Source organism: Emys orbicularis, chromosome 2 (genome assembly GCF_028017835.1).
Source record: "Emys orbicularis isolate rEmyOrb1 chromosome 2, rEmyOrb1.hap1, whole genome shotgun sequence".
Classification (NCBI taxonomy): domain Eukaryota; kingdom Metazoa; phylum Chordata; order Testudines; family Emydidae; genus Emys; species Emys orbicularis.
In genome coordinates this window covers 287508460-287534113 of record NC_088684.1, presented here as the reverse complement: position 1 = coordinate 287534113, position 25654 = coordinate 287508460, and the positions used below count along the sequence as shown (strand labels likewise).

General features: G+C 46.2%; 1 protein-coding gene across 1 annotated transcript in view; it reads right to left on the bottom strand.

The window, feature by feature from the left end:
• Window positions 1-241: 241 nt before the first annotated feature.
• Window positions 242-25654, bottom strand: part of GARS1 (glycyl-tRNA synthetase 1) — a 39203-nt gene continuing 13790 nt past the window's right edge. Inside the window, exons 6-17 of the mRNA XM_065398197.1 lie at window positions 24898-24974; window positions 22734-22879; window positions 21422-21571; window positions 18853-19015; window positions 16577-16741; window positions 13618-13725; window positions 11863-12008; window positions 8913-8998; window positions 6314-6423; window positions 5043-5136; window positions 3496-3686; window positions 242-572 (exon numbers count right to left, since the gene is read on the bottom strand). Of these exons, the coding sequence (XP_065254269.1) occupies window positions 432-572; window positions 3496-3686; window positions 5043-5136; window positions 6314-6423; window positions 8913-8998; window positions 11863-12008; window positions 13618-13725; window positions 16577-16741; window positions 18853-19015; window positions 21422-21571; window positions 22734-22879; window positions 24898-24974 (1577 nt within the window). The 3' untranslated portion in view covers window positions 242-431. The remainder of the gene's footprint in view (window positions 573-3495; window positions 3687-5042; window positions 5137-6313; window positions 6424-8912; window positions 8999-11862; window positions 12009-13617; window positions 13726-16576; window positions 16742-18852; window positions 19016-21421; window positions 21572-22733; window positions 22880-24897; window positions 24975-25654) is intronic.

Sequence of the window (25654 nt, the reverse complement as noted above, 5' to 3'; positions counted from 1 at the left end):
TCATACTTTAATGTATTTATTCTCACAACCCCATTTTACAGAGGGGGAAGTGAGGTACAGAGTAACTTGTCCAAAATCACACTGGAATCTATGGTAGAGCAGGGGCTTGAAAACATGTCTAACGACTGGACCAGCCTTCTTTTATACACCCACAATTCCCATTTGGACCCACAAGAACTAACCAAACAAGTGGTTGATAAAGTCAAAGGACTCAAAGTACAAGGCTGCACGAACACGGAAAAGCAAGCAAATGCAATGGCTTTTTTATTCATAACACCTTTAATTGCCGTTATTTCAGTTTAAAGTTAAAATCAGGCAGCAATTGAGGAAAAAACAGTCCCTGGGTGCACAAACAATGCAGCTTTGAATAATACACATGATAGTTTATTTCATATTAACATGAACAGTAAAAAGTGGACATCATATGGGGCTTATTTCAGGTAATTGTCTTCCTCTATTGTCTCCTTTTTGCCAGTCTCTTGTCCCTCAAAGAGTGGATACTTTGCCTCCACGTCAGCCCAAGTTAGGCAGCCATTTGCCAGGTCACGGATTATGGTAGGAAGTTCAGAGACCTGCGACGAGAGTGCACAGAAAGAGGCAAGACATGAGACCACACAACCACCAAGTTGATTTCTTTCATCCTACATGTATATCAGAGGTTCTCAAACTGGGGGTCAGGACCCCTCAGGGGGTTGTGAGGTTATTATGTGGGGGGGTTGCGAGCTGTCAGCCTCCACCCTAAACCCTGCTTTGCCTCCAGCATTTATAATAGTGTTAAATAGATTTTAAAAAGTGTTTTTAATTTATAAGGGGGGGGGGGTCACACTCAGAGACTTACTATGTGAAAGGGGTAACCAGTAAAAAAAAAAGTTTGAGAGCCACTGGTGTACATGGATGATGTTTAGCACTGTATTACAAATACTGCCACATGATCAACTGTTACCATCTGACAAGAGCAGATCTGTCCAACATTTTCATGTAATATTTTTACAGCCATAAACTCTTCCTCAAACTCTGGGACATCAAGTGGTCGTGTCTCCAAGCAACAGGGCATTTTAATTCTAGATCACTTTTCACCATAGCGAATATTGATCAGCTACTCATAGCATGGAGATTGGCTAGTGAAATGCAGCCATCACTTGGGCGGAGCACAGTGACACATGGCAATGTCACACAACACTTTGGGACAGGTCCAAATGAACCTGCAAGCAGGGGATTTTGACAGGCCCTGGGGCAATGTAACATGAGTGCAAACAGTGGCTGCCTCAGGACCTGCTGAGTTTTCTCTCTGCTATCGTGACTGTGTGCTCAGAGTTTAAGAGTCACAGAGACCATGTATGAATTGATTGAAGGGTCAATGGGAAAAATCAGACAGACATACTAGTCACACTGGGGCCAGCGCGCATTGACATCAATGTGGGTCATTCCAGTGTCTTCAGTGGACTTTGGATCAGGCCCAGAACGGCTACTGTGCTGCCTGTATGAGAGCCCATCAAGCGATTGCTCTTCACAATGCATGCAGGGCCGTCCCCTTTAGGCGTGTGACCAACAGGAGACTCCTCCACTGCAGGAGCACTAGTGTCCCCCACATCATCTGTGGCCACCATTTTGGCTCCCTTCCTTCTGGAGAATCCCAAGGATGTCATGGTGACCATGGCCTGGGTGCTCTTGAATGATTAGCAGTATTGGCTGCAGCTGTCTCAGGTGTGTCTGTGCCATGTCGGGGTGGTGGTGGATATTTCATCACGGAGGCGGTCTGGGGAGCTGAGCCTACCCACCTCAGGAAAGGGGGAGGAGACCCTTTCTAATAGCCACTTAACAGCTTGCACTAAGGGTTATTAAGAGCAAATAGCTTGAATGGCTCTCGCCCACTCTCCTGGGCAGCATCCAAACCACTTTGAACAGGTGGATGGGGGGGAAGGATAGCTCAGTGGTTTGAGCATTGGCCTGCTAAACCCAGGGTTGTGAGTTCAATCCTTGAGGGGGCCACTTAGGGATCTGGGGCAAAATCAGTACTTGGTCCTGCTAGTGAAGGCAGGGGGCTGGACTCGATGACCTTTCAAGGTCCTTTCCAGTTCTATGAGATACGTATATCTCCATATATTATTATTTAGGTGGTGGGTCAGACAGACCCCCAGGTCTGGTCTACACCTACACCCTAGATCGACCTAGAGAGATGTAGTTAAGCCAAGCTAAGCCCCGGTATAGACAAGGTTATGCTGATGGAAGAATTCTTCTGTCAGCCTAGCTACCGCCTTTCAAGGGGCTGGAATCACTACAGTGATGGAAAACCCCCTTCAAGTGTTTACACCATGGCGCTACAGTGGCACAGCCGCGCCCCTGTAGCATCTGCAGTGTAGACCAACCCTGAGAGACCCAGACAGACTCCCACAGAGACACAGGAAAATCTGGGCTTGCTGGGAGAATGTACATTGGTTCTGTTCTGCTCCTGTACTTTGAGAAGTCATCCTGTGTAATTAAGGGCTTGTCTACACAGGGAAATTTACCAGCAGAAGCATACTGGCATAGTTTCACTGCTATAATTATACTGGTATAGGTCTGCTGGTAAATCTCCCCATGTAGATAAATTTCACTACAAACTAAGGGTTTAAGATTAGACTATGTGTGTTGGCTGTTTGAAAATCTTTTTTCTCTAATGCTTTGTTCCAACTGCTGAATAAAAATCCTGCATTTCAAAAATGCTGCTGGTCACTATCACTAAATGCAGGTGCTTGAAACCCAGTTGGACTTGCAGGGCGGTAAGTGGCTGATGTACACAGGGTGGCGTACCCAGGTCCTGGTCTGAGTGCAAGGACTGTGAGATTCCTCCCTGAGAGAAGTAAGGGCAAGACACCCAAGAGCTCAGAGGTCTGCACTCAGAGACCAGAGAGGGGTCAGAGGTACAGCTAGCCCAGTAACCCTGGCAGTCAGATCAGCTGTCACTTGAAAAAGTCTATTTGAGCAAGTGAAAACTGGGCGTTTAAAGCACCTCAAGAGGCCACAGGGGTTAGTTCACCAGAAGGAGAGGGTCCAAGATGGTCACTTGTATGTCACAGCTCACTGAACAGCCTGCAAAACGGCCTGCCGAGAAACCATGCTGAGGCCTCAAGGAGACCTACTTCCCCCCAGTAACAGTGACAGGTCACCACAGGATTGTCTGGAGGACAGCTTAGCGCTACATACACAAGTCAGCAACTACACCCACAATGGCCCATGCTCACAGTGAGCAGGTCGGCCTTCTAGCAGGGGCCTAAACGGCTCAAGGCTCCTTTAGGGGTAACCTCTCCCTCTGGCGATTGAAAGCAACTCCTCTGTTCATTTCACTGGTAGGCTGGTGAATAATACCCCCTCACCTTCAGAACACACGGCTCGTTCATGAGTCCTGCACAGGTCCCAGCAAGGCCAGTACGCCCACAAGTTCAGAGGCAGCAGGCCCACCCCTGCTCTAGTTAAATACATTTAACTCCTTCCCTCACACACGTGCAGGCATTTTACCTCGGCTCGTATCTGACGCATGGAGTCACGGTCCCTTAGAGTGGCTGTGTGAGGCACCTTGTTCACTGTGTCAAAGTCTATCGTAATGCCGAAAGCCACGCCGATCTCGTCAGTCCTGGCGTAGCGCCGGCCAATGGACCCGGAGGAATCGTCCACTTTGTGGGAGATGCCATTCCTGGTGAGCGCCTCAGCTGGAAGAAGTGGAGAGTCCCAGGGTTAGCAACAGCCCGGCCGCGCTGGAGGATCGGAAGGACACAGAACCACAGGGCGATAAACAGAAAAGGGGGAGGGGAGTACCAATGGACAGGCATTACTGTCCCGGCAAGGCGGACCCACGACCACTTCCGAAGCCGGTTATTTGCTGCTCGGCCCAACTCTTAACTGGAAGTTGTTCACACACGGTGCAGTGTCGCCGCCTGGCTGCAGTCAGTCCCACTGAGGTCAGTGGGGCTGCCCACGAAGCAAGGGTGGGAGATTCTGGCTCTTATGTTTTAAGCTCCTCAGGGTAAGGATTGGTCCCTATTCTATGCCTATAAAGCATCTAGCGCAATTCGCGTACAGCATTAGTAATAACTTGGGGGGGAGGCTGCATGCGTTTGGGGGCTAGAAAGTAAGAAGTGACTTTATTTTGACAGAAGGTTTTGGGTTCGAGGCCCACACAAGGGTTCAGCCTCATACCCACGCACCGTACAGACACTACAGTGCAGGGTTAGCACTCTATGGTGCATTGCTAAGTCTCTTCTGAAAGACGACACTGAATCACGGGTTTCTCAAGCCTGACATTAAAGGTCAGCAGCGAAACACTAACTGAAGAACCGGTTCATCTCGGTGCCTGGGCCCAGACATGTTATCTCAAAGAGCTGAAAACAAAAAGCTCCAAGCAAGCCCTGATTCTAACATCGCGGCTGTCCCACTGACTTACACAGCAATTGTTACTGTGCTCTCTGTACCACTTTGCAAAGTGCTTTGACATACCCAGAGGGGAAGGACTACCTTTGAAACTAAAGCCCAGGACTGGGCACAAGGAGGTCTGGGTTTTATTCAGAGGCTACGTGGCAAGCGAGTGGCCGAGCTGGGAACAGGACGCAGCAGTCTGGGCTCCTGCCCTGCCCTAAGCAATAAACACGCTACTCACGACAGCCATTACATGGGCAGGGTGGGTCACTTTTTTGACATGCAAGTAAATAAGTTTTTTCATCAGGACTCACGGTAAAGAGCAAAGGAGCAGATTTTGTGCCTAAGCTGATAAGTTTATATGACAAATTTGCAAGGCTGGCTCATATCAATGCGGAGATCTCAAATGACAGAAGCTGCTGAAAGCTTTGGTTTCAGAGTAGCAGCCGTGTTAGTCTGTATCCTAATAAATTTGTTAGTCTCTAAGGTGCCACAAGTACTCCTGTTATTTTTGAAAGCTTTGGAGTTCCCTCTACCTCAGGTGTGTGCAACTACCTTTGGCATAAACAAGCAACGTGAAAAGACCCCACTCTTGGGTCTTTCTTATCTTCCTGAAAAAGAAAAGTGGTATCCGCGGCGCTGCATTTACTCACATAGCTCCTTGACGAAAGGCATGAATTCCTGATTCTGGCTCAGAGGAAGGACAGAGCATTTGAAGGGCGCTACAACAGCAGGGAAGCTGAAGAACTACACAAACAGAGTCAAAACAAACACACGCCAATTTAATTATTAAGCAGCTACAATTTGGGCCAGGTTCTTAGCTGGGGTAAGTCAGCACAGCTCCAGTGAAATCAGCAGAGCTGGGCCAATTTCTTCCAGCTGGGGAGCTGGCCCTCTGTAAATCATTAAAGTGGCAGAGGTAAAGGCGTGTTTCACCCGAAACACCTGAAAATGAAGGTGTGGGGGGGACTAAAATATTTAGTCCCAATGCATCTCCCTCGATGGTGGTGCTTAGGATCTAGCACACCCCCTGTCCAATTCAAACAGAGACTTGATTAAGATAGGGAGCACCCCTGTACACAGTTCTGCTGAGATTTAGTTCATTATTAACAAAGTTAACAAAACAAACAAAAAAAACACGTTCCAATGGGAGGAGAATTGAGAGTAAGATTCTTTCCCCAGCCTTCATGCTCTCATCTTACTCCACCTCATCCCATCCCTTCCTACTGCATACAACACAGGTGCCTGAGTATTTGTACAGGTGGATCACATCTTAGCAGGGAGACTAGATAACGAACCATTTCTTCCTCTCTCCACCCGCCCACTTGTAATCCCATCACAGTAGCAACCTCAGCTGGAAAAGGAATGTAGCTTCTTTAAAAGCAATTTAGCAGTGGGAAACAAGGAAAGGGAGCTGGCCCCAGGCGCTAGATAGCTCTCCATGGACCATCAGAGAGTGCTCCTTGGATTGCAGTGTGGGCATCAATGACACCACCACAGTCTGACATAGAACATGCACTCTTTCCCTCTGACCTCAGCTGCAGGGAGGTCTCCCAAGCCAGGATTGTGAGGCTGCCTGCATGGTACTGAGACTGTGAAAGAGCACAGACAAATCATTTAAAAGGACTTCACTCCCCTAGCGGGAGACCTGCCAAGTTTCAGTCCACAGGGAAAAGTTCTCCCCTCCAAAGTAAAACAGTAGGAGCTTCGAGTGCAAACCGTCCCAGACCATTGTAAGTGCCTGGGCACAATTCGCACCTGCCCTGCTAGGGAGAGGAACTAGGTGACCTAACAGGGTTTTCCCATATCTGCTGTGTATTTCACTGTATAATTTAAATCCCACAGCTGTATCTGGTGGTGGGAGTTTATGGAATCAAACCCCACAGCTGCTTCTCAACCAACCCAAAGGCACGTGAAGGCTCACCGTTCGTTGTTCATCTCCCTCCCGGACATGGAATGTGTGTTCAAACACTGTATACATGATCCTTCCAATTCCGAATGAGGGCTCAATCACATTCGGGACTATTTCTTCCACTACAGCACAAAACACATTGCATTCAGAAAGGCAGTTTACAAAAGCACCGTTCTTTGATTGAACCTGCACTCCTTCACACAAGTCTGGATTGATTGCAGTTGAATGTATAAAGAGATGGGTTTAGATAGCTCTGCTTCCAATGGGAATACTTGGAGATCAAGATTTGGACTACACGTGCTTATATGGGTGCTATCATTATACTATGAATCTATTAGTCTGAGCAAAGGAGAGGGGGAGAGAAACCCTTAAATTCCAACCTGATCTCCATCAATGACTGCCTTTGAGTTCTCCATTTATCTGCCTCAATGTCTCCATATGTGAAATGCCAGCAGAGGTGGCATGTGGATTAGTTTATATTTGTAAAGCCCTTTGAAGATGAAATGTCCCATGTAAGCAATACTACACTCTCTACAGAACGCATTTAAACATAGTACAGCCCTCACCAAAGTACTATTTAAAAGGATTTCCCCCCCCCCCCCCCCAAGCTGTCTTCCTGGTTTGTATAGGAGCTTTCACAGCCTAGCCCAGCTAATGCCTGCCCTGGCTAGAGACGGCACAGCATTTTAAAAAAAAGCCTTGGCAGCCAAATTGAGAAGCTACAATTTGTTAGAAGCATAAGCTGGTTCGAGAAACTAAGCGACAATGTTATTTTGTTTAGATGCTGAAAAGCCATTTCTGATGTACTAGCCTCATGTTCCCATCTTCACTGGTTAGAAAAATAACTCTTCTGTGAAATAGGCCAGTTCTGCTCTGCCAGCCACTTTGCCACAAAAACCTTCTCCCTCCGGGATAATGTTTACAGGACATCTTATGCCATTTTTAATTTGTTTCTCAGAGCCATAGCCCTATGGAACGTGAATACAGAACATTAGATTCCTTCACTCTGGCTATGCCTCCCCTTCCAGCCCTGGATAAGATGAACTCTGAGTCTGTACTCATACAAATTAAGTGACCAGCAACCAAAACGCCAACTGACTGCTCTGAGATAGTAAAACGGAGATGGACTACGAGCGTAATTACTTTCTACCACTGACTGACAGGCACTTCAAGACCTTGCTAATGCCTGCAGACTGCGTGCGCCTCCGAGGCGGAGTAAGAGTTAACTCTGCACCTAACAGAAGTGCTTAGAATCTTGCAGGACTGGCTCTTAAATGATAAAGAAAAAAGTGAGGAAGGATAATGGTCTTACCTGGGTTAGAAAATGGGTTAAATTTCTAACCCGACCACAGACTTCCCATGTGACCTCGGTCAAGTCATTAATAGCGCTGGCTGGCACAACAAAGTTCACTTCCACAAAAGTTGTCAAGATTTTGGAAAAATTGGGACGAAGCCAAATCCTCTAAAAATGTTGCAGGACTGAAATCCTGCAATATTTCCTTTCAGACACATGGTATTTCCAAAGTGACATATGCCCCCTGGGATCCCCAGCCCCCCGCTTGCAGTGAGACCAGGCACCCTGGAAGCTTCCGACTAAAACTGACACGACTGTCAGTGTTCACTACTGTCCATCACTGAATGACAGCAGTGAAAGTGACCAAACTCTTATCTTCAGCTTGGTGGGGAATCAGGAGCCTGGAAGCCTTGAGAGCACAGGCCCTGCCGCAGCCCATCTCACAGTGGGCTGCTGAGGAGCTGGGAGCTGTGACACTCAAAGCTCCACAACTCCTAGAGCAGACTGAGGAGCCAGCTGGCCCCAGAGTTCGGAAGCCCAGGGGTCCCTGACTCTGAGGCCATCCTCATGGCAAGCGATCCTGGAGCCGCAGGCCCAGGTGGGAGAGCTGGCAGGAGACCAAGCCTGGGTTGTGTCGGAAGTCTGTCAAAATTGAACAGTTTCGCGAAACATTTTGATGAATCAGCAAACAATGAAAAAATGTTTTGGGGGAATTTTTCCAACCAGCTCTAGTTACTTAAGACTCTCTGGGCCTCAGTCTCCATCTGTAAAATGGGGAGAATAGCACTGCCGTACCTCACAGGGATGTTATGAGGCTAAATACATTGAACATTGTGAGTGCCTCACCTATAGTGGCAACGGGGGCCATGTAAGTACCATAGATAGAAGACCGTCTGTCTACTGTTAATTACAGAAAGCGATTATTTTATAAGACGGAATCCTATAAATAATTGTCTGATCAACTTTGATCCTGTGCTGGAACTTATCCTGAAAAGAAATAATTCATCTGAAAACAGAGGGAACATTTCTTAAAAAACCATTAGCCACAAAGCTTGGTACCTAAACTTAGGCATCGTAATAAAAATGGCTTGATTGACTAAGGTGCTTCCATTGAAGTCAATGAAAGCAGCAGACTCTCAGCACCTCTGGGATTGAGCCACTTATTTAGGAACCTATGTACTGGTTTAGGTGCTTAATTTTATGCACCCAAGTCTCAACATTTTGGCCACAACTTTCAGATTTGCTTAACTCCCCTGCATTCAAAATGTATTGTGATCAGCTTCCCATCTCTAAGATTAAAAAGTAAATAAAAGTTACCATGCAGTGTTTTCTGGAATCTCTTCACACTGACCATGTCCTTTGTTAATTTAAATGTTTTCCCTTCAGTTTCAACAGTGAATTCCCTGTAAAGAAAATACCAGTGCTTTAGTATTAGTCAACAAAACTAGTTATGTCACTTTCCCTTAGGTGGTTTCGCTGGTTTATTTAAAAAAAATTAAGAAAAACTGGTTTGGGGGCTATACGGAAAAGTCAGCTCAAACTCCAGGGATCAAAGGAAGAAACATGTAGCATGTCCCATTTTTTTTAAATACTCAAAGTTTTAAATCTAGCATTTTTATTATTGTTGTAAAATAAAATTTAACATAAAAGCACTGTGGTTAATAGCCAGGAGCAAATTCAATTACAATATGGAAGGGTTCCAGGGTGAAATACATAAAAAGAAAAATTAACCACAAGACAACCAGACATTCATTCACTCACTACAGACTTTTCATGTATTGAAACACACACATACTTTTTGTGTAAATTTAGTTCTGCTGGCGAGTACCTGATCTCTGCATGGGAATTGGAAAAATCAAAGATATTTTTGATCTGTTAAAGCTTCCCAAACAAGTGGATAGGTCAAAATCCATTTTTGACTGATTCCTACAGCTTTTGGTGTTGCTCTCTCTTAAGGCGGACAAAAAAAGTTAACTCACTGCTGCTACAGGGCCAAATCAGTAACAGAGTTGGAGCATAAGGCCAGAAGGGATGACCAGATCAACTGATCTGACCTCCTGTATAGCACAGGTCACCACCACCACACCACCCAGCACCCACACGTTAAACTCAACAACCTAACTTACGCCAAGTTATTACAGCCCACAGGAGACTAGACATGTGCCACAGGCAGAGAATAGGAGGGACCAGTCTGAGGCCCCCGCTATGGCAGGGAAATGAGTGAGATACAGCCAGATAATCCTGGCAAGTGACCTGCACCCACATGCTGCAGAAGAAGGCAACAACAACAACAAAAAACCTCAGGTCACTGCCAATCTGACCTGTGCTGTGAAAATTCCCTCCTGACCCCACATATGGCGCTCAGTTATTCCCTTAGCATCTGAGCAAGAACCAGGCAGCCAAGCACCTGAGAGACTGCATGGTGCCACCTCAGAGCCTTGGCCTTCCCCACCCAATGTCCCATCTCCAGCCATGGCCATCCCTGATGCTTCAGAAGGAGATTTAAAACCCCCCACAAACACCCCAAAATACATTGGGGGAGGGGGAGCAAATCCCTTCCGGACCCCCGAGCTGTCCTGTCAGGCAGAATTCCCACTGATGTCAACCTGGCCCTAAATATCCTGTTCCCAAACAGCGAAGATTTATTTTATTAAACTTCCAGCTGGCAAATTGCTGCTGCAGTACAAACTCTGCCTCATTTTGTAAGGCAGCCGCCTACAGAAAAGAGTCATCTAAACTTAACCATCCATAAAACAGGTCTAACCACAGGCACTTCAGCATACAGCCGGCTGAGTGCACCCGTGCTGGTGAATCAGTAGTGGTGTCTCAGGTATACTAAACTGATGGCTTCCAGGAGCGTGCGTAATACAGGAATGGGTGCATTTATGAAAGGCTACGTGCCAAGCTGCCTGCATCGAGACCTATTTCCCAGAGGAGATTACGTTTATAGAGGTACGTCCTGAATGTGGCTATATCAGGGAGTCGAGTTTGGACTACTGCCATCATTTGTGGTAAAAGCTACGTACACTGAAAAATGTTGCTATTGCTTTGCTCAATTGGAGGGTTAAGGAACTGGGTTAACTTGCTTCTGGTTTGGACTTCTGTAGGACCAATGCACCCAGTGATAATTTCTCAGTCTCGTAGGCCTGGTTTGGATGTATTACAAGTACTGTTTTTCTTGCACTTTGGTTACTTTGACGCTCAAAACACTTAAAAAAAACAAATTGGCTCTAATACGGGGAGGGGGAGGGGGAAAACGCAGAGTGTATCAGTTACTCCATTGGACTTGTTCTGCACAAGCTATTTCAAACAACATAGGAGCAACAGCTTTATTTATTTTTTTAAGCTAACACTGCTCGGAAATGTAACTAAGCTTTTTTTGAAGTCAGGCAGAGAATCCGAACTCACCAACTGGAAAACCTACTTAAATGTGGCTGTGCCCGGCCGCTCCATATTCACAGTTCTCTAGCACCGCAATAATCCAAACGGCACCTAAAGTCAGACTGACTGCTGCCAGCTGTGCTACTCCCACTGGTGTTTTACCAAATGATAGTTTGACAAGCCTCTGTTTGCCAGATGCTGGAACTGGATGACAGGGGATGGATCACTTGATAATTGCCCTGTTCTGTTCATTCCCTTTGAAGCATCTGGCACTGGCCTCTGTCAGGTTACTGGGCTAGGTGGACCATTGGTCTCACCCAGTCTGGCCAGTCTCATTTTCTTATTCTTATGAGCCTATTGATGAACCAAGCCATACTGGGCATGAATCATTCCCATGTGAATGTCTATTTCGAAATAGACCTGACTGCCTTTGTCAGAGCTGGCCAGCTCATGAGCCCCAACCCACAAGTCGCTGAACAGCCTCCTCTCCCGGCAAACTCAGTGGGAGCTGAGGGCTCTCACCCCCTCATAGGTGACATTTGGTACCTTGCAGGACTGGCTCCTACGTGACACAAAGGGCAGCTTGCCAGGAGCCAGCAGGCTGCACCTAGTCTGCATGTAAACGCACATACTTCTTAAACCAAAGCATAAATGCACATAACCCTAATATTGACATGTAACTGTATTCCGTCCATCAGTGAAGAACTGCCTCTTGGCTGAGCCACCAGCAGCAAAAACTGCAGATGATCCATTTTATCACAGCCTTCAGTTACTGGCAAGGCTGGTGCAGGATGCACTGAGATTACTCAAGCAGCTTTTTGGGTATCCCTGGCATAGGTAATTGCTAAGAAAATCGTATTCAGCCCCACACCCAGTGCCGTCTCACCCTCTCTCATTCAGCAGCTTTTCCATCTCGCTGATGTAACATTCGTCGCAGATGGAAAGGTATTCCAGCACCAGCTTCGCATCCTTCTTGTAGGCCTTGCCAATGGCTCCCTTATTTGCCTCAAACTGAACAACATTGGCTGTTTTGTACAGAGCAGTTAAGGAAATCGAGCTCAGAGGACACTGTGACCTGACACTTTCATTAGTTCATACTGGGTGTAGCGGGGTGGTTACCCCGCTCCTGCCTGAGGGGTTTAAAACAGCCCTGGCAAAGGGAAAAGCTACCGGGCTGATTGGGGAAGTAGCCACAGCTGGGCCACGCCCCAATCAGGCCACAGCTGGCCTGTATAAAAAGGCTGGGAGCCAGAGGCCAAACAGTCTCTCTCTGCTTTCAGAGGGAGAAGGGCCTGGCTGCAGGGAGCTAGACACAGGGTACCTGAGTGGAGCAGGGCTGGGAAGCTCCAGCCTGGATAGCCCTAGGCTGTGGCCAAGTAGGAGGCCAAGGGGTACTGGGGGTTGCAGAGGGCAGCCCATGGGTAGGCCAAGGCAGCAGGTCCAAACCCAACCTTGCCTGTGATGAGTGGCCTATACTGCAGTCTGCCCCAGGGAGCGGGGGCTAGTTGGTGACTGGCAGTGGCCTTATTCTGAGGTGAGGTAGGGATAGTGGGTGGGGGTTCCCCAGGGAGGGGAGACCCTAGTACTGAGGGGTGTACTGCCAGGGGGCTGCACCCCAGATACAAGGGCACCGGGGTCCGGGAGGAACACGGGGGCCAGAGGACAGGCGGACCACTGGCCTGCAGAGGACGCTCCAGGACGCTGGAAGAGCTAATTCCCAGAAGTCACCAGCAGGAGGTGCCGCAGGGGTGAGTCCGCTCCTCTACACTGGGTAACAAATGTAATTACTGCAGCACCTACAGAATCTGGGTCCATGTTTTGTCATTGTATCTTATTCAGTGCTGACACCGGTTTGAGTAACTTACCTCAGAGCAGGAAGTAAACAGTCCCTACCAGTACTTTAGATCAGCATATACATGCAGCTAATATGGTCGCTATTAGAGCGAGAATAAGACTTTTACACACTGGGCTGGTTTCTCATCTCAGTTACACCCAAGTAATCTGGAGTGACACCAATTGCTTCAGTGTAGTTACTCAAGATTTACACTGGTGCACCCAGGAACAGAATCTAATATAATATCTTCAAGAATAGGCCCACCAGGCCTTCCCCACCAACCCAGAGCCAGTTGCGGCTCACCACCTCAGTGGAAACGCGCCGGACGGGTACCAGGGCAATCTGGGAAGCAGTCCCTCCCAACCCCCTGAAGGGGACAAAGAGGGGCAGGAAATCAGTGGTTCTGAGCCAGCGGAGAACCTGGCAGATTGAATCCTCTGAGCAGACCACACCCTTTTACCTTTTAATGGGTTCACACCCTTCTTTAAATGCTCCAAAGTTCTTTTCAAGTAACTCGTGTAATGTTTAAACTGTGTTTATGAAAACAAATCGAAAACAAGGACCCAGGAAACAAACTTTGGCCTGTATTTCCTTTACTCACCTGAGTAAAGTTACTCATATGCTGAAGTCTTTGCTGGGTCAGCCCCAAAGATATTCTTTACACTGCTATGAGCATCAAGGTCTCCTGATTTAATCTAGACACTCACTCAAAAGTCTAACTTTGAACAGACCTGCACAGGCCTTAGGACATTTCAGTTCCAGATGCTACCTGGCTTTAGAGAGAACGGTTTTATTCACAAAGGATATGGGTTCTTTCAGAGGCTTCTCAGCTACAAGAGGAACTTTGGTGGCTCTGGCGTGGCAGGAGAGGTCATAGCAGGCGCGATCAGCACAACCAACAATCTCAATCCAACCCTAGAAAAGCAAAAGTGGAAGCTTTTAACAGTCTGTCTTTTTGTTCGCTTAACCATCAAACATGTTTGTTTGCCCCTAAGCCCACCATGCTCCCAGGGCTGGTTTTTCTACCTAATTAGCTCTGTTATGATAAGCAGCATTAGTTCCACCAGCTCCTCCCTAATCTGAATGGCCCTCTGTTTGCTTTGAGAAGTAACCAGCTATGTAAAAAAATACAAGGTGCATATACATGCAGGGCCAGGTTCTCTAGCGAGGCTGGTGGAACTACACAGACTTACACCAGCTGAGGACCTGGGTAACAGCGTATGTTTTTTACATTCACATCAGCATGCATGAGATGGGCTGAGTAACTGGGTATCACTGGGGATTTTATCACTTCATGAGCTTGGGGCAGAGTAACCATCTCGCCTCTTTACAACTGTCAAAGACGCATGCTTAAGAGCTGCTAAGTAACACACGAGTCACAACTGACTGAAGCATTTCCTTACGTTCATATCTGTGGAAAGGAAGAGTCTAAATGAATTAATTTGCACGAAGCACTGCCCATGAATTCCAAATCGTTTTAGCAAAACCAATGAGCTGTTTGGTTTACAATGTGGCCATGCATGAGACAAGGTGCATTGGTCTTCTCCATTCATTCTGTTGTGCTAGTGTGTGCGTGTATGCACATGTACATGCAGTCAAAACCTGCTTGCATGAAATTCCAATTGGCAAGAGAAGGACTCCAAGGGTATGTCTAATTTGCAATCAGAGGTGTGAATGCAGCACGTGCAGACATACCCAAGCAGACTCGGAAGATAGCACAGGCTAGCCATTCAAGTACATATCAGGATCCAGGGCAGGCTTGTGCAGCTTCACTGCTATTGTTATTTGAGCTAGCTAGCTCAAAGCTTGCTTGGGTACGTCTAGATATGCTGCATGCAGTGTTGCTGTATCCGTATTGGCCCCAGAATATTCGAGACACAAGGTGGGTGAGGTAATGCATTTTATTGGACCAACTTCTGTTGGTGAGAGAGATGCTTTCGTGCTTACACAAAGCTCTTCTTCAGTGTAGACATACCCAAAGAGGATGTGTGTACAGGAAACATCCCTATGCTCCAACACATTCCATGCAGGAAAGTCCTACAGAATTTCATAGGGAGGAAACCAATAGGGTATGACAGAAAAACCTATTAGACATACTAGACAATGATAACCCTTCTACAGAATTTTTAAACCATCCTGTAGAATTATACCGCCGCTACACAATTCTGTAAGTTGGTTTAAACGTTCTGTAGGAACAGAGAAATCCTTCTGTTCAGTTCTACAGGACTTTTCTATGAAGGGATGGATTCAGATTCAGGCAAGTTCCAGTGATTCTTGAGCTTAAAAGTTTGGTACAACCTTACACATAGTAACAACATCCATTAGTGGGCTGTGATGACGCACTACTGATGGCCAACCCCACAGCTATTTCAATAAGGAGTCGAGATGATTAATGTTCAGCCAGAACACTTGTATTTTTACCCACACAGAGCCAAACCTGGACATCCTTACTCATACCTTAAACTAAAGCAAACTCCTAATAAACTGAACCATCTATCCAACCCTAGAAGAGCAGAGGACTGGATTCCATGATCGAGGAGGTCCCTTCTGGTACTATGTTCCTAAAGTCCCCATCTTGTAATGAGCTCTGCATGGGCCTTCCTTTGGGCATGTAGAAACCACCCTGTTTGGCCCTCTTGACTTCAACGGAGCCTCTCGCAGGGATCTGCCAAGAGAAGCTCATTGCAATGGTAGGGCCTACGTTCGTAGTGGCTGGCAGAATCCCATCGGCCTTCTGACCCCGTCTTGTGATTCAATTCCATGGAGTTCTCAAAGTAGTTTCAGCAGTCTAAGAATTAGTGGACCCCGTCCCACTTGAAAAGACTAGTCAGGTGCAAAGAGAGGCTTTACTCTAACGGGAGAACTGCTCATTCTCCCTACCCAATTCCAGTCAAAGGATTTGATCCGATTCTCTTACACGGGAGGCTTCTTCTCTTTCCAGTCGCCATAACTGATCAATAGGAGAGCCCCCTAAGAAGCTTCCATTCAAAAATATCACTGCTGACTAATATAAAGACCGCCATCAAGATTTTTAGAAGTAGCAATAAGCTCTCTAAAAACATGCAATAAGGAGGGTTTAAACATCTGCTACACCCTTAACAAACCTTCCTGGCCACTTAAAAAAATATATACACAAGATCTTAAAAGCCCAAACAAACAATCAGAGGAAAGCACAGTGTACACTAAGTCCCGACATCACAAAATTCTTCCAGCAGCAAAGGGGGGAGCGGGGGTGGAGTAGGAACAGAGGTCCTGGGAAAACAGCTCCTGTAGCACTAGCTGGCCCAGCAACAGGGAGTCCTTTTTTTAGCCCTCATAGTCAAAGGGGGCTGGGGATGGAGCAGGAAGGAAGCTGCCTTGGGCAAACAGTTCCAGTAGTACTGTCTTCTCCACCACTGATTTTATTGGGGTAACAAGCTGGAAGCCACAGAGGCCTAATTCTCTTCTCACCTGGGTGCAATTCATCCACATGCCACCTATGTCCTCTGACTAGGGTTCACCGCCGGGCAGAAGGAACATGTGATGTACACGTTCCCCTTACAGGGGTCATAAATCAGGAGTGACTCTGCTGTAGTCAATGAAGTTGTGTGAGCATGAAGCTAAACAGAGAGGAGAGCCAGCCTTAAACCTATCTGTTGAATTTCTTCACTTTAATAAACAGAGTTGGCAGACCATCTTACTAGTGGCATGCCAGGCTAGGAACAGATCAGTGCATGGGGAAAGCGCAACTCAAGACCCTGCTGGTAGGTTTAATCCTGCAACTTACATAGGATGTTTTGGACTCTGCATCCCAGCAGTCACAGGCATAATGAGCCATCTCGTTCTCCATGTGCTGTCGGAAACGCAGCTTATCCGGGGATACACCAACCTTTGTAAGGTAGAGGTAGATTCTGCCAATGAAGTAACCTAGTACAGAGTTATTGATCACACCCTAGAGAGAGAGAGAGAAAGAAACACACACTTGGTTAATTTCCACATCATCATTTTGTTACCTCAAAGACTGGACACAGCAGATACTACACCTCTACCCCGATATAACGCATCCCAATATAACATGAATTCGGATATAACGCGGTAAAGCAGTGCTCCAGGGGGCGGGGCTGCACACTCCGACGGATCAAAGCAAGTTCGATATAACGCGGTTTCACCTATAACGCGGTAAGATTTTTTGGCTCCCGAGGACAGCGTTATATTGAGGTAGAGGTGTACTTCCCTTTAGAGGGACAACTTCTTGCTGCAGCATGTGGTAAATTGAGATACAATATGTTTCCTGAAACCCACTGAATCATGAGCTCAGCACAGCAAAATCTCTGTACTGCGCAGTAAAATCTCCCAATGGAAGTGCTGTGAGCACATCATTTGTGACTGAAACTACTGAACTTGCCACGTAGCAGAATACCATACCACGTCTTTGCACTGTACCCAGAGAAACAAATATTTGACAATGGGCTCTTCAGTCTAGCAGAGAGAGGTATAGCACGAGCCAATGGCTGAAAGTTGAAACAAGATAAATTCAGACTGGAAACAAGGTGTAAATTTTTAACAGTGCGAGTAATTAACCATTGGAACGATTTACCAAGGGTTATGATGGAGTCTCCATCACGGGCAATTTTTAAATCAAGAGTGGATGTTTTGCTGAAAAAGGCGCTCTAGAAATTACTTTGGGGAAGTTCTATGGTGTGTTATACAGGAGGTCAGAACCAGATGATCACAATGATTCTTTCTGGTCTTGGAATCTATGAAAAGGCCATCTTCAAATACTGGAGTTCAGAAGTGTAGCTCTGTAGATTATGGAGGGAAGGTTTAATGATTAAGACAGGGAAACTGGGAGTCAGGACTCCTGGGTACTGTTCCCAGTACTGCCTTTGCTTTGCTGTGGGACCTTGGGCGAGTCATTCGGCCTCTCTGCGCTTGATTTTCCACCTCTAAAATGGTGTTTCTACAAAGTTATCTCAGGGGGTGTTTTGGAATGCCTGTAAGGCAGTTGGGAATCAATGCACAGGCCCCATAATGGGGAGAGTTCAAAGAAAAACGATTAAGAGGATTAGAAGGTCTGGAGGAACTTACTGAGGAGGAAAGGTTCTGGGCCAGATAAATAAAATTGAGTCCAAAGGGTTCAGATCAGGCCCTAAACAACAAAATATGTAGAGACTAAGATGAAAAGGAGGGGAGAGGGAAAGAGTGTACAAAAGTTTTCTTACTCCCTCCCATCACTTCTGGCTCCACCCCTCCAAAGAGGCATCATTTTGGCTGCTGGGAATTTGAGCAGAGTTATTGATGAATCATCTTTAATTATTATATTGACAGTTTGCAAGAGGTTTTGTTTTGTTCTTTTTGTATTAATTTGCAAGACAAACCCCTCCCCACTTGCTACCAGTCATCTCATACCATCAATACAACACAGTCACCAACGTTCTGTTACGAACATCTAGTATCAACAAGGAGTTGTACCAAAAAGTCTTCAACATGTACAGACGTAACAGTATACTTTTATACAACAGTGCATGTTATTTACACTGTGGTAACGCCTATCAATCTCAGTCATGGACCGGACCCCATTGTGCTAATCTCTGCACAGACAGAACAAAAAGATGGCCCCCAACCTAAAGGATTTTCAGTCAAAATGCATTTCTGTATTATATCATTCAGTGTCTATTTTTAGGTGACCAGTCATGTTCTTTCTTTAATGCACTCGGATGAAGAATCAGGGTTTTGGGGATTCAAACCCAACACACAGCGTATTGGTGCCAAGTGATACAAAAAGGGGGTCTGGATTCTCAGGCTGCCCCCAGCCTTTTAGCAGGTACCCCTAATGTGCTCCCTCTCCCAAAAACTAACCTGGAAGCTTAACCTATGCAACAGTGCTACCTGACTGTGTCCTTTCAGTACTGATGAAGGCCAGATTTTGATCTCACAGGTGCCCACGTGGAGTAACTCCACTGGACTCCATGAAGGTACTCCTGATGTACAAGTTTGGAATTAATTTACCCCTGCAAGCATGCTACAGAATTAAGTTGTGAATGGTCATGCGAGTAACATTACCTGCTCAACAGCATCTCCCAGACGCATTCTGTGGGCGGACTGCCCACTGACCTGGGCTTTGGAGGAGTACAGGAGGATGTGGAGATCTGCCACACTCTGGAACTTGGGGTGATACTTCTCACTGGGATCCACAAAGTGCTCAATTTCTGCCATGGTGAATTCTCTAAGCAGAACACACAGAGCCACATGCTAGCATTAATGCACACTTCCCAGGAAGAACCTTCCCCACCAGCCTTTTAAATGTGCTCTAGCCTGTTAAAAACGCAAATCAGGAGTTTCAACACCAACAAGTGCAGTGCCAAGGGAACAGACAGATTAGAAAGCACACCACTTTTCTTCAGATGTTGGAGGGTTCCCCCACCCCCTTTAGCTTCTATTAAAAGGTACCTACAAATTCTCTTGGAAGCCTTTAGGCCAGGGGTTCTCAATACAAAAGTGAGAACCACTGCTTTAGACCTTGGTTATCACATCACTGACTCAGAGGGAAGAATGCCACCTACTGAAATACCCAAATCCTTTCCTAAATCATGTGTATCCTCTGGAGGTCTCCCACCCAAGTTATGACCTGGCCTCACCGTGATAATGTTGCAAGATCTAGTTAGAAAGCTTTATTGTGAGGGATGGGGGGGGAAGAACCACTCATGGTACATTTTTAAAAATGTAATACTGGAAGCTCCAGCACCATTCTGTTTAAGAGCATAGATGAGATTTAAAACTGCAAGCTTTTCCAGTATTCAACCCAGGCCGTCTAACAACAAACATTTGTTTATTTACTTTGCTTTACTGCAAACAGATGGCAAAAGTATTCTGCATGGCATCGTAAACCCAGAAATTAAGAAATGGTCCGTGATCCCCCCCCCTTTAAGAAGCCAAATTTTAACTGCATGCCATTGAGATGGCCTTGCCAGGGGAACGACTCAGACACAGGACAACATTTTCAGAAGTGGCTGACTAAAGTTGGGCAGCTAAATCCATATTTACATCCCTAAATAGCCTGACTTCTGGTGGTAATGGCAGACGTGGGTGCTCAGTAACTTCAGCAGACATTGCAGGTGGCTCACCCCTCTGAAAACCAGGCCTTCTGTTTGAGGGTTTACAATGAAGGCTCTTGTCATGCAAGATACTTTTGCAATCGGTTTGTCTGCAGTAAAACAGAGTAAATAGATTAAACTTCAGGCACTCATGGTGGGAAAATGCTGGCCATATTTCCCCAAAGGTGGATCTCATCGTTTTTCCTCAGAGATCGTGTTTAAGTGAAAGAGCCTCAGACAACAGAAGCACTAAGATAGCAACATGTAGCAAACCCGCCTGTTCAACAATGGCGTATGTTCTCTTTTACAACATTGCTTCACTATGTATATATTTATACATTAGGTCTTTAACTTCAGTACCTCAAATTGCTTAGCAGTGAGTTACTTTGTGATCAGGAACCTTAAAGAAAGTTTTGTATAATCACTAAAGATTTTAAGTTTATTTTGCAAGCAGCAGGATGTTATTCTATTGCAGAAAATTACAGCACAATTTCCTATGAAAGTATCACAAGCCTATAATTTATATTGTATTGGATAAGGGCTTCGGTGACAAGAACTGCCAGTTTACAGATGTAATAAGGAGAACAGGAGGGCTGAAAAAACCCCAGTGCCAGTAATGCCACTGCACCCTGTTAATGCCATAAAATGTCGTCATGTTAATCAGTTATCAATTTTACAACATGCACGGTGTGTAACTGGAGAGTAACTCCACTGACATCTATCAGAAGCTAAAGTAGTTTCAATCAGAGATCAGAGTCTGGGTCTGTGAACCAGAGTTGCAATGCCAAACATACCAGGGGACAAGATATCTACATAGTATTGAAACTGTGTTTTTCTAAGGCCATCATTAAAAAGTGAAATGGGTCCATTTTTGGTTTCTCGACCAAGCTTTTATGAGCTTGGTCAGGTAGGCAGGCTTCTTTTTCTTTTTTTTCAACCAGCCAAGCACAAAGCGATCAGCTTAAGGGTAAATTCCTCAAAGCTTTAGCTGCACAATCTCTCACCCACTGAAGTCTGTGGAAACTCCACAAACATTTTAGGAGGTTCTCCTAGTGCATTCTAGGGCAGGGAAAGTGAATATTGGACCCACTTCAGATGCCAGGTATGGTAAGCAGAAGGCTTTGAAGATCTGAGGGTCTCTTGCTTGACTAATGTCCCGTAGTACCTTATCTAAGAGATAAAGTCCCTGTTTGTTCTTTGTCATATGATCTAAGGTTGAGACAAAAAAAAAAAAAAAAATACTCCAAGGTCTAACCAGGTTTTAATGCCAAGTTTTCATGCCTAATACAAATTCTTATCAATGTTTCTGAAGCAGGAGTCTCATAACCAAGATACTCTTTGCCAATGAACTCTGATTACTTTAAGGCGTTTATTATGCAGCTACTCAGAGCCTTTTACAAGGCACAAGACATTCTCCCAAAGAGCAGGGTGGACAGGAAATCAGTGAAAAAGACACTCAGGCCAGAGGGAGCTTTGATTTCCCCAGAGGCAGCTGATCACCTGCCAGATGTTCTGGTGGGGGAGAAAGTTTGCAGTACCTGACTCGGATGAGGCCAGAACGGGGTGAGATCTCGTTTCTGAAGGAATTTCCAATCTGGGCAGCAGCGAAAGGCAGTTTGCCTTGGTTAAATTCCAAAAGGCGTTTGAAGTTGAGGAAAATTCCCTGTGCAGTTTCTGGCCTTAGATAACTGGAAAAAAAAAAAAAAAAAAAAAAAACAAGACATAGGTGGGTGAATGGAGGGGGAAGCAAGGCAAACTTTGTTTCGATGCAAAAATGAGGCGGCCTCGTTTTTGTCTCAGGTCTCTAATTCCAGGCACAAAACATCAAGGCAACATGCTCTGTCGTTCTCAGCAGCAATGTGGAGTTCAACAGGAAACCACAGATAATAAGCAAGCATCAAGACTTGTTTTCTTTAGAGCAGCAAAGGCTGACTCAGGTGCTGCATCTAGGGTTCAAGGAGAGCAGGGGATGGTCCACTCACCTTTCTGATTGCAGCTCTCTTCTTATAAATTCAGGGGCCATGCTTATCCTCTCTGTACCCCTCCAATACTAGCACATATGGAGGTGAAGCAAGTCCAGCAATGCTGCCCTTATGAACCCCAGCAATTATAGAACCCTCCCAGGGTAATTACACACACAGATTAGCCATGGCCTCATCTTTTTCTAAGCTCATTTAAGGCTTCCGGTGCTAATACTTACATAGCCCACAGGTGAGTGGGTGTTCCACGTCCCGGTCTGTGCCAGTCCACAGAGGATGAGTCTGTTACAGCCTCAGCTAGAGAGCCTGGATCTTTAGCTCAAGCCATAGCAGCCCATGCTTGTCCCCAGGTCAATCTTTGGTGCATCAACCAAGATGGCGGCCACAGACCACACATAACGGCTACCTTTGCTACGCAACTACCATTACGACAGACTAGCTTCACGCCCCTTCCTGCTTAGCCACAGAGGTCACTGACACCTGTGGAACCAATAATGTTCTGTTGCATGGGGAACAGGAGTCCAGGGCCTTGCTGCCCCATGCCACACAATTTAGCCTACAATGACATACATCCACCAGCCACTACAGCCTCTCAAGTAGAGCAGGTGTACAAGAACTGCATGGGCGACTACAGCTGTGATGGTCCTTCTTATCTTAAGAGTCCATGAGCCTATTTTGCAATAGCCGCTCTAGAGCCAGCCTGGGGAAAAGACTGGGCAGGAGCGAATTGCAGAGGGAAGGCTGCATGAGATGAAATGTGGTTTGTTTTCAGTTTCGTATAGATCTCACTTCCAATCCTGGGCAATGGAAAATTGCGGTCACTCTTAGCCACATGCCAAAAGAAAATGGGCAGCATGAGGCTGCTACCTACCCCTGCATGTTTCCTCCAGGCCCAATGGAGGTCTTGAACATCAGATTGAAAGACACAGGAGGGGACAGGTCGTTCCCTGTGACGGGAGACTTCACGTTGTAATTCACAAAGAGATCGGCGAGCTCTTGCTGACTGTAGTTGTCCAACTAGCATCAAAACACAAGGATGGTTATTTTAAAATGACAAGACAAGGTTAAAGCAGTGATGGTTCGCCCCCTTCCCATCTATTATTAAACATGAGGTGAGGAAAACACTGGAAGAGATTGTTATAGGACTGGAACTCTGTATTTTATTTGGGGTGAGGGCTAAGGTTTGTAGCAGGGATGGAAGAACATGTTTTGAAAAACTATGGGCCCATGGCTCAGCTGCAGGCCAGAGCCTTTCAAGGCCCTGCAATCTTTTTAGAAGTACAAGCTCTGAGGTTGGGTATGAAGTGGCAACAGAGTCACTAAGATGGCACCACCACCTACAGAGAACCTCCTTCTGAACAGTTCCAATCAAACCAGCCAGGGCAGGAGGGAGGCAGAAAAAAGGAATTGCTGGGAGGGAGAAGAAGAAAGTCAACTACAATTTCTGCAATGTTTTGCCTCCTTTCATGTCTTCTTCCTTCCACAACCCTGTAATTACCTGGTGCACCAGACACAACACATGCCAAGCATCACACCTTGCATGACGGCGCTGCCAAGCAGATCTGCAGCAGTAAAGAGGCTCCACAAGCGTACTGCCTACTAGCTCTAACACCAATTTGTTAACTGGAGGTTTCCATGAGTGAGATGTCGCCACCCTTACAGGGCCCTGCCTCCTCCCGTCTCTCCTATAAATCAGAGCAGAAGGAGATCCCAGACAGCTGTGAGAGAGACTGATTTGAAAGAACTGCTGGACTACTACATTTTAACCTGTAGTGTTCAATATTAGATAGGTCCTCTATCAAGGTAACCATACCTCACAGTGGCAGAGATAATTGAGAACTGGACTTGGTGATCAAACAGGCCTTGTCCATCCCTAACTTCTATGATCCCTGGCATATCAGAGAGCGCTCCCAAACTAGGAGCAGACAGGGAGATTCCTATATTAATAGAGTCTAACACTGTAAGAGCACTGCCAGCTTTACATCAAGTTTCCAGCTACAGCAGGGGACAGCACAAGGGGACAAATGTAACAGGGTCAAAGTTCAGTACTGTACTGTGGAAGAGTTATTGACCAGGACTCTGTGATGCAATACCCTGAGATACACAGTACTATATCTGGAGAGAGCCATCTGCGCTGCATGCGGCTGTGAAAGCACTTATTCTAAAAGCCATGGGAACGAACATTAAAAACAAACAACTAAATGAAGACAAATCTCTACACACTGCAGCCCAGGAATGTTAGCCTGCAGCACTAACCATTCTAATGGTAAACAAGAGCAACCACACACTGAGAATCTTATACAGAGAAACAATTCCCAAGTGTCTAGAGACAACACCACAGGTTTTGATCCAGTACAAAAATTATTTAAAAAGCTACCTCCAAACCTTAGAGATATCATTCTTGTCCCTTGCATACGGCCCAAATGGCTGAGCCTTGCGTATGAGTGGGGGTTGGGGGGCTCAACAGGGGTGCAATCCTCCTCACTAGGCTGGCCACAGAGATGCTCTCTGGACAGATCTGCAACCGTCTGGCTGCAGAAGCATGCATGAGACCAGTCTCTCTCTGAAGAGCAACAGGTGGTGGATCTGCTTAACCAAAAAACCTCCTGTACACAGAGGCACAGTGAGCCTGATGAAGTAATGGGCACATGGGGTGCAGACATCTAAGCAAGAGCCACAAATCCTGCCCCCGGTCACAAAGTGATGCTATAGTGGCTTTGATGCAGACAGGGCCCTCGGAGCTGTTTTCCAAAGGAACATTGCCTTTAAGGAAAGCAGCACCTTAAGTATATTTAGGAGACTGATGGGCATATAGGGGGATGTGCTTGTTTTGGACATTTACGTCTAATGCTACAGCCTTCATGTCTGCTTGAAAAAACGGTGCCCAGTGGAAAGTTAACAACAGACGTGGGAAGCGGCATGTGCTTCTTCTCTTAGGGAGATGGGACCGGATGCCACTCTTGGATGTTTGTACCGCACTGCATCTCTGCCACGTCATTTATCAAGTTTTCATCATCCTCTGTTCAAGCACTGACCTGTGTTAAAACGTTTTCCATTTCTGTCTTTTTCTCAGCTGTACATTTCTTGTCGGACATCAGCTTCTGCAAGTGAGCTGTAAGCATTGGAAGTAGGGAATCAGTTCACATTTGAGCAATATCACTGAACCACTCTAACCCTAAAACTACATGAATCAAGAGGATTATAAAGCATGAAACTGCCTGTACATTCCCACCGGACAAAACGCAATGGGCCAGATTCCCAGCTCCTGTGAATCACTGTAGCTCCATTGAAGTCAGTGGGATTATGCGGATTTACACCAGCTGAGAATGTGACCCAGTGTTTCCAATCTGTCCTTTCTGACATTCTCTAGTTTCCTGTTGAGAGAGGACGATGGGGAATGTTGTGTATATTTAGCAAACAGGACCTGTGTCACTCTTTCCTCCCCCGCCCCTTAGTTTAAACCCAGTCTGGGTAAGGCACTGGAAGCGTGAGGGTGAAATCTATTCCCATTTCAGAAAGGCTTCTCCTTCTTTCGTGTGTTCATGCACATACATACGAATTCACTGCTATTGGCTTGCACAGCCTTTTCATTTCTTATTAAGTGTAGCGACCCTCCACAGGACAAGTTATCAGTGGGGAGTTGAACCCAGGACCTCTAGATCCAAAGTATAGCTCTCTACCACTTGAACAAAACGATTTGGTCCACTAGCAGATAGTAACACAGGTGGCTTTACTCTGTGGATCAGCCATAGAGGGGACATACACACTCTTGGTTAGCATGTTACATAAAGG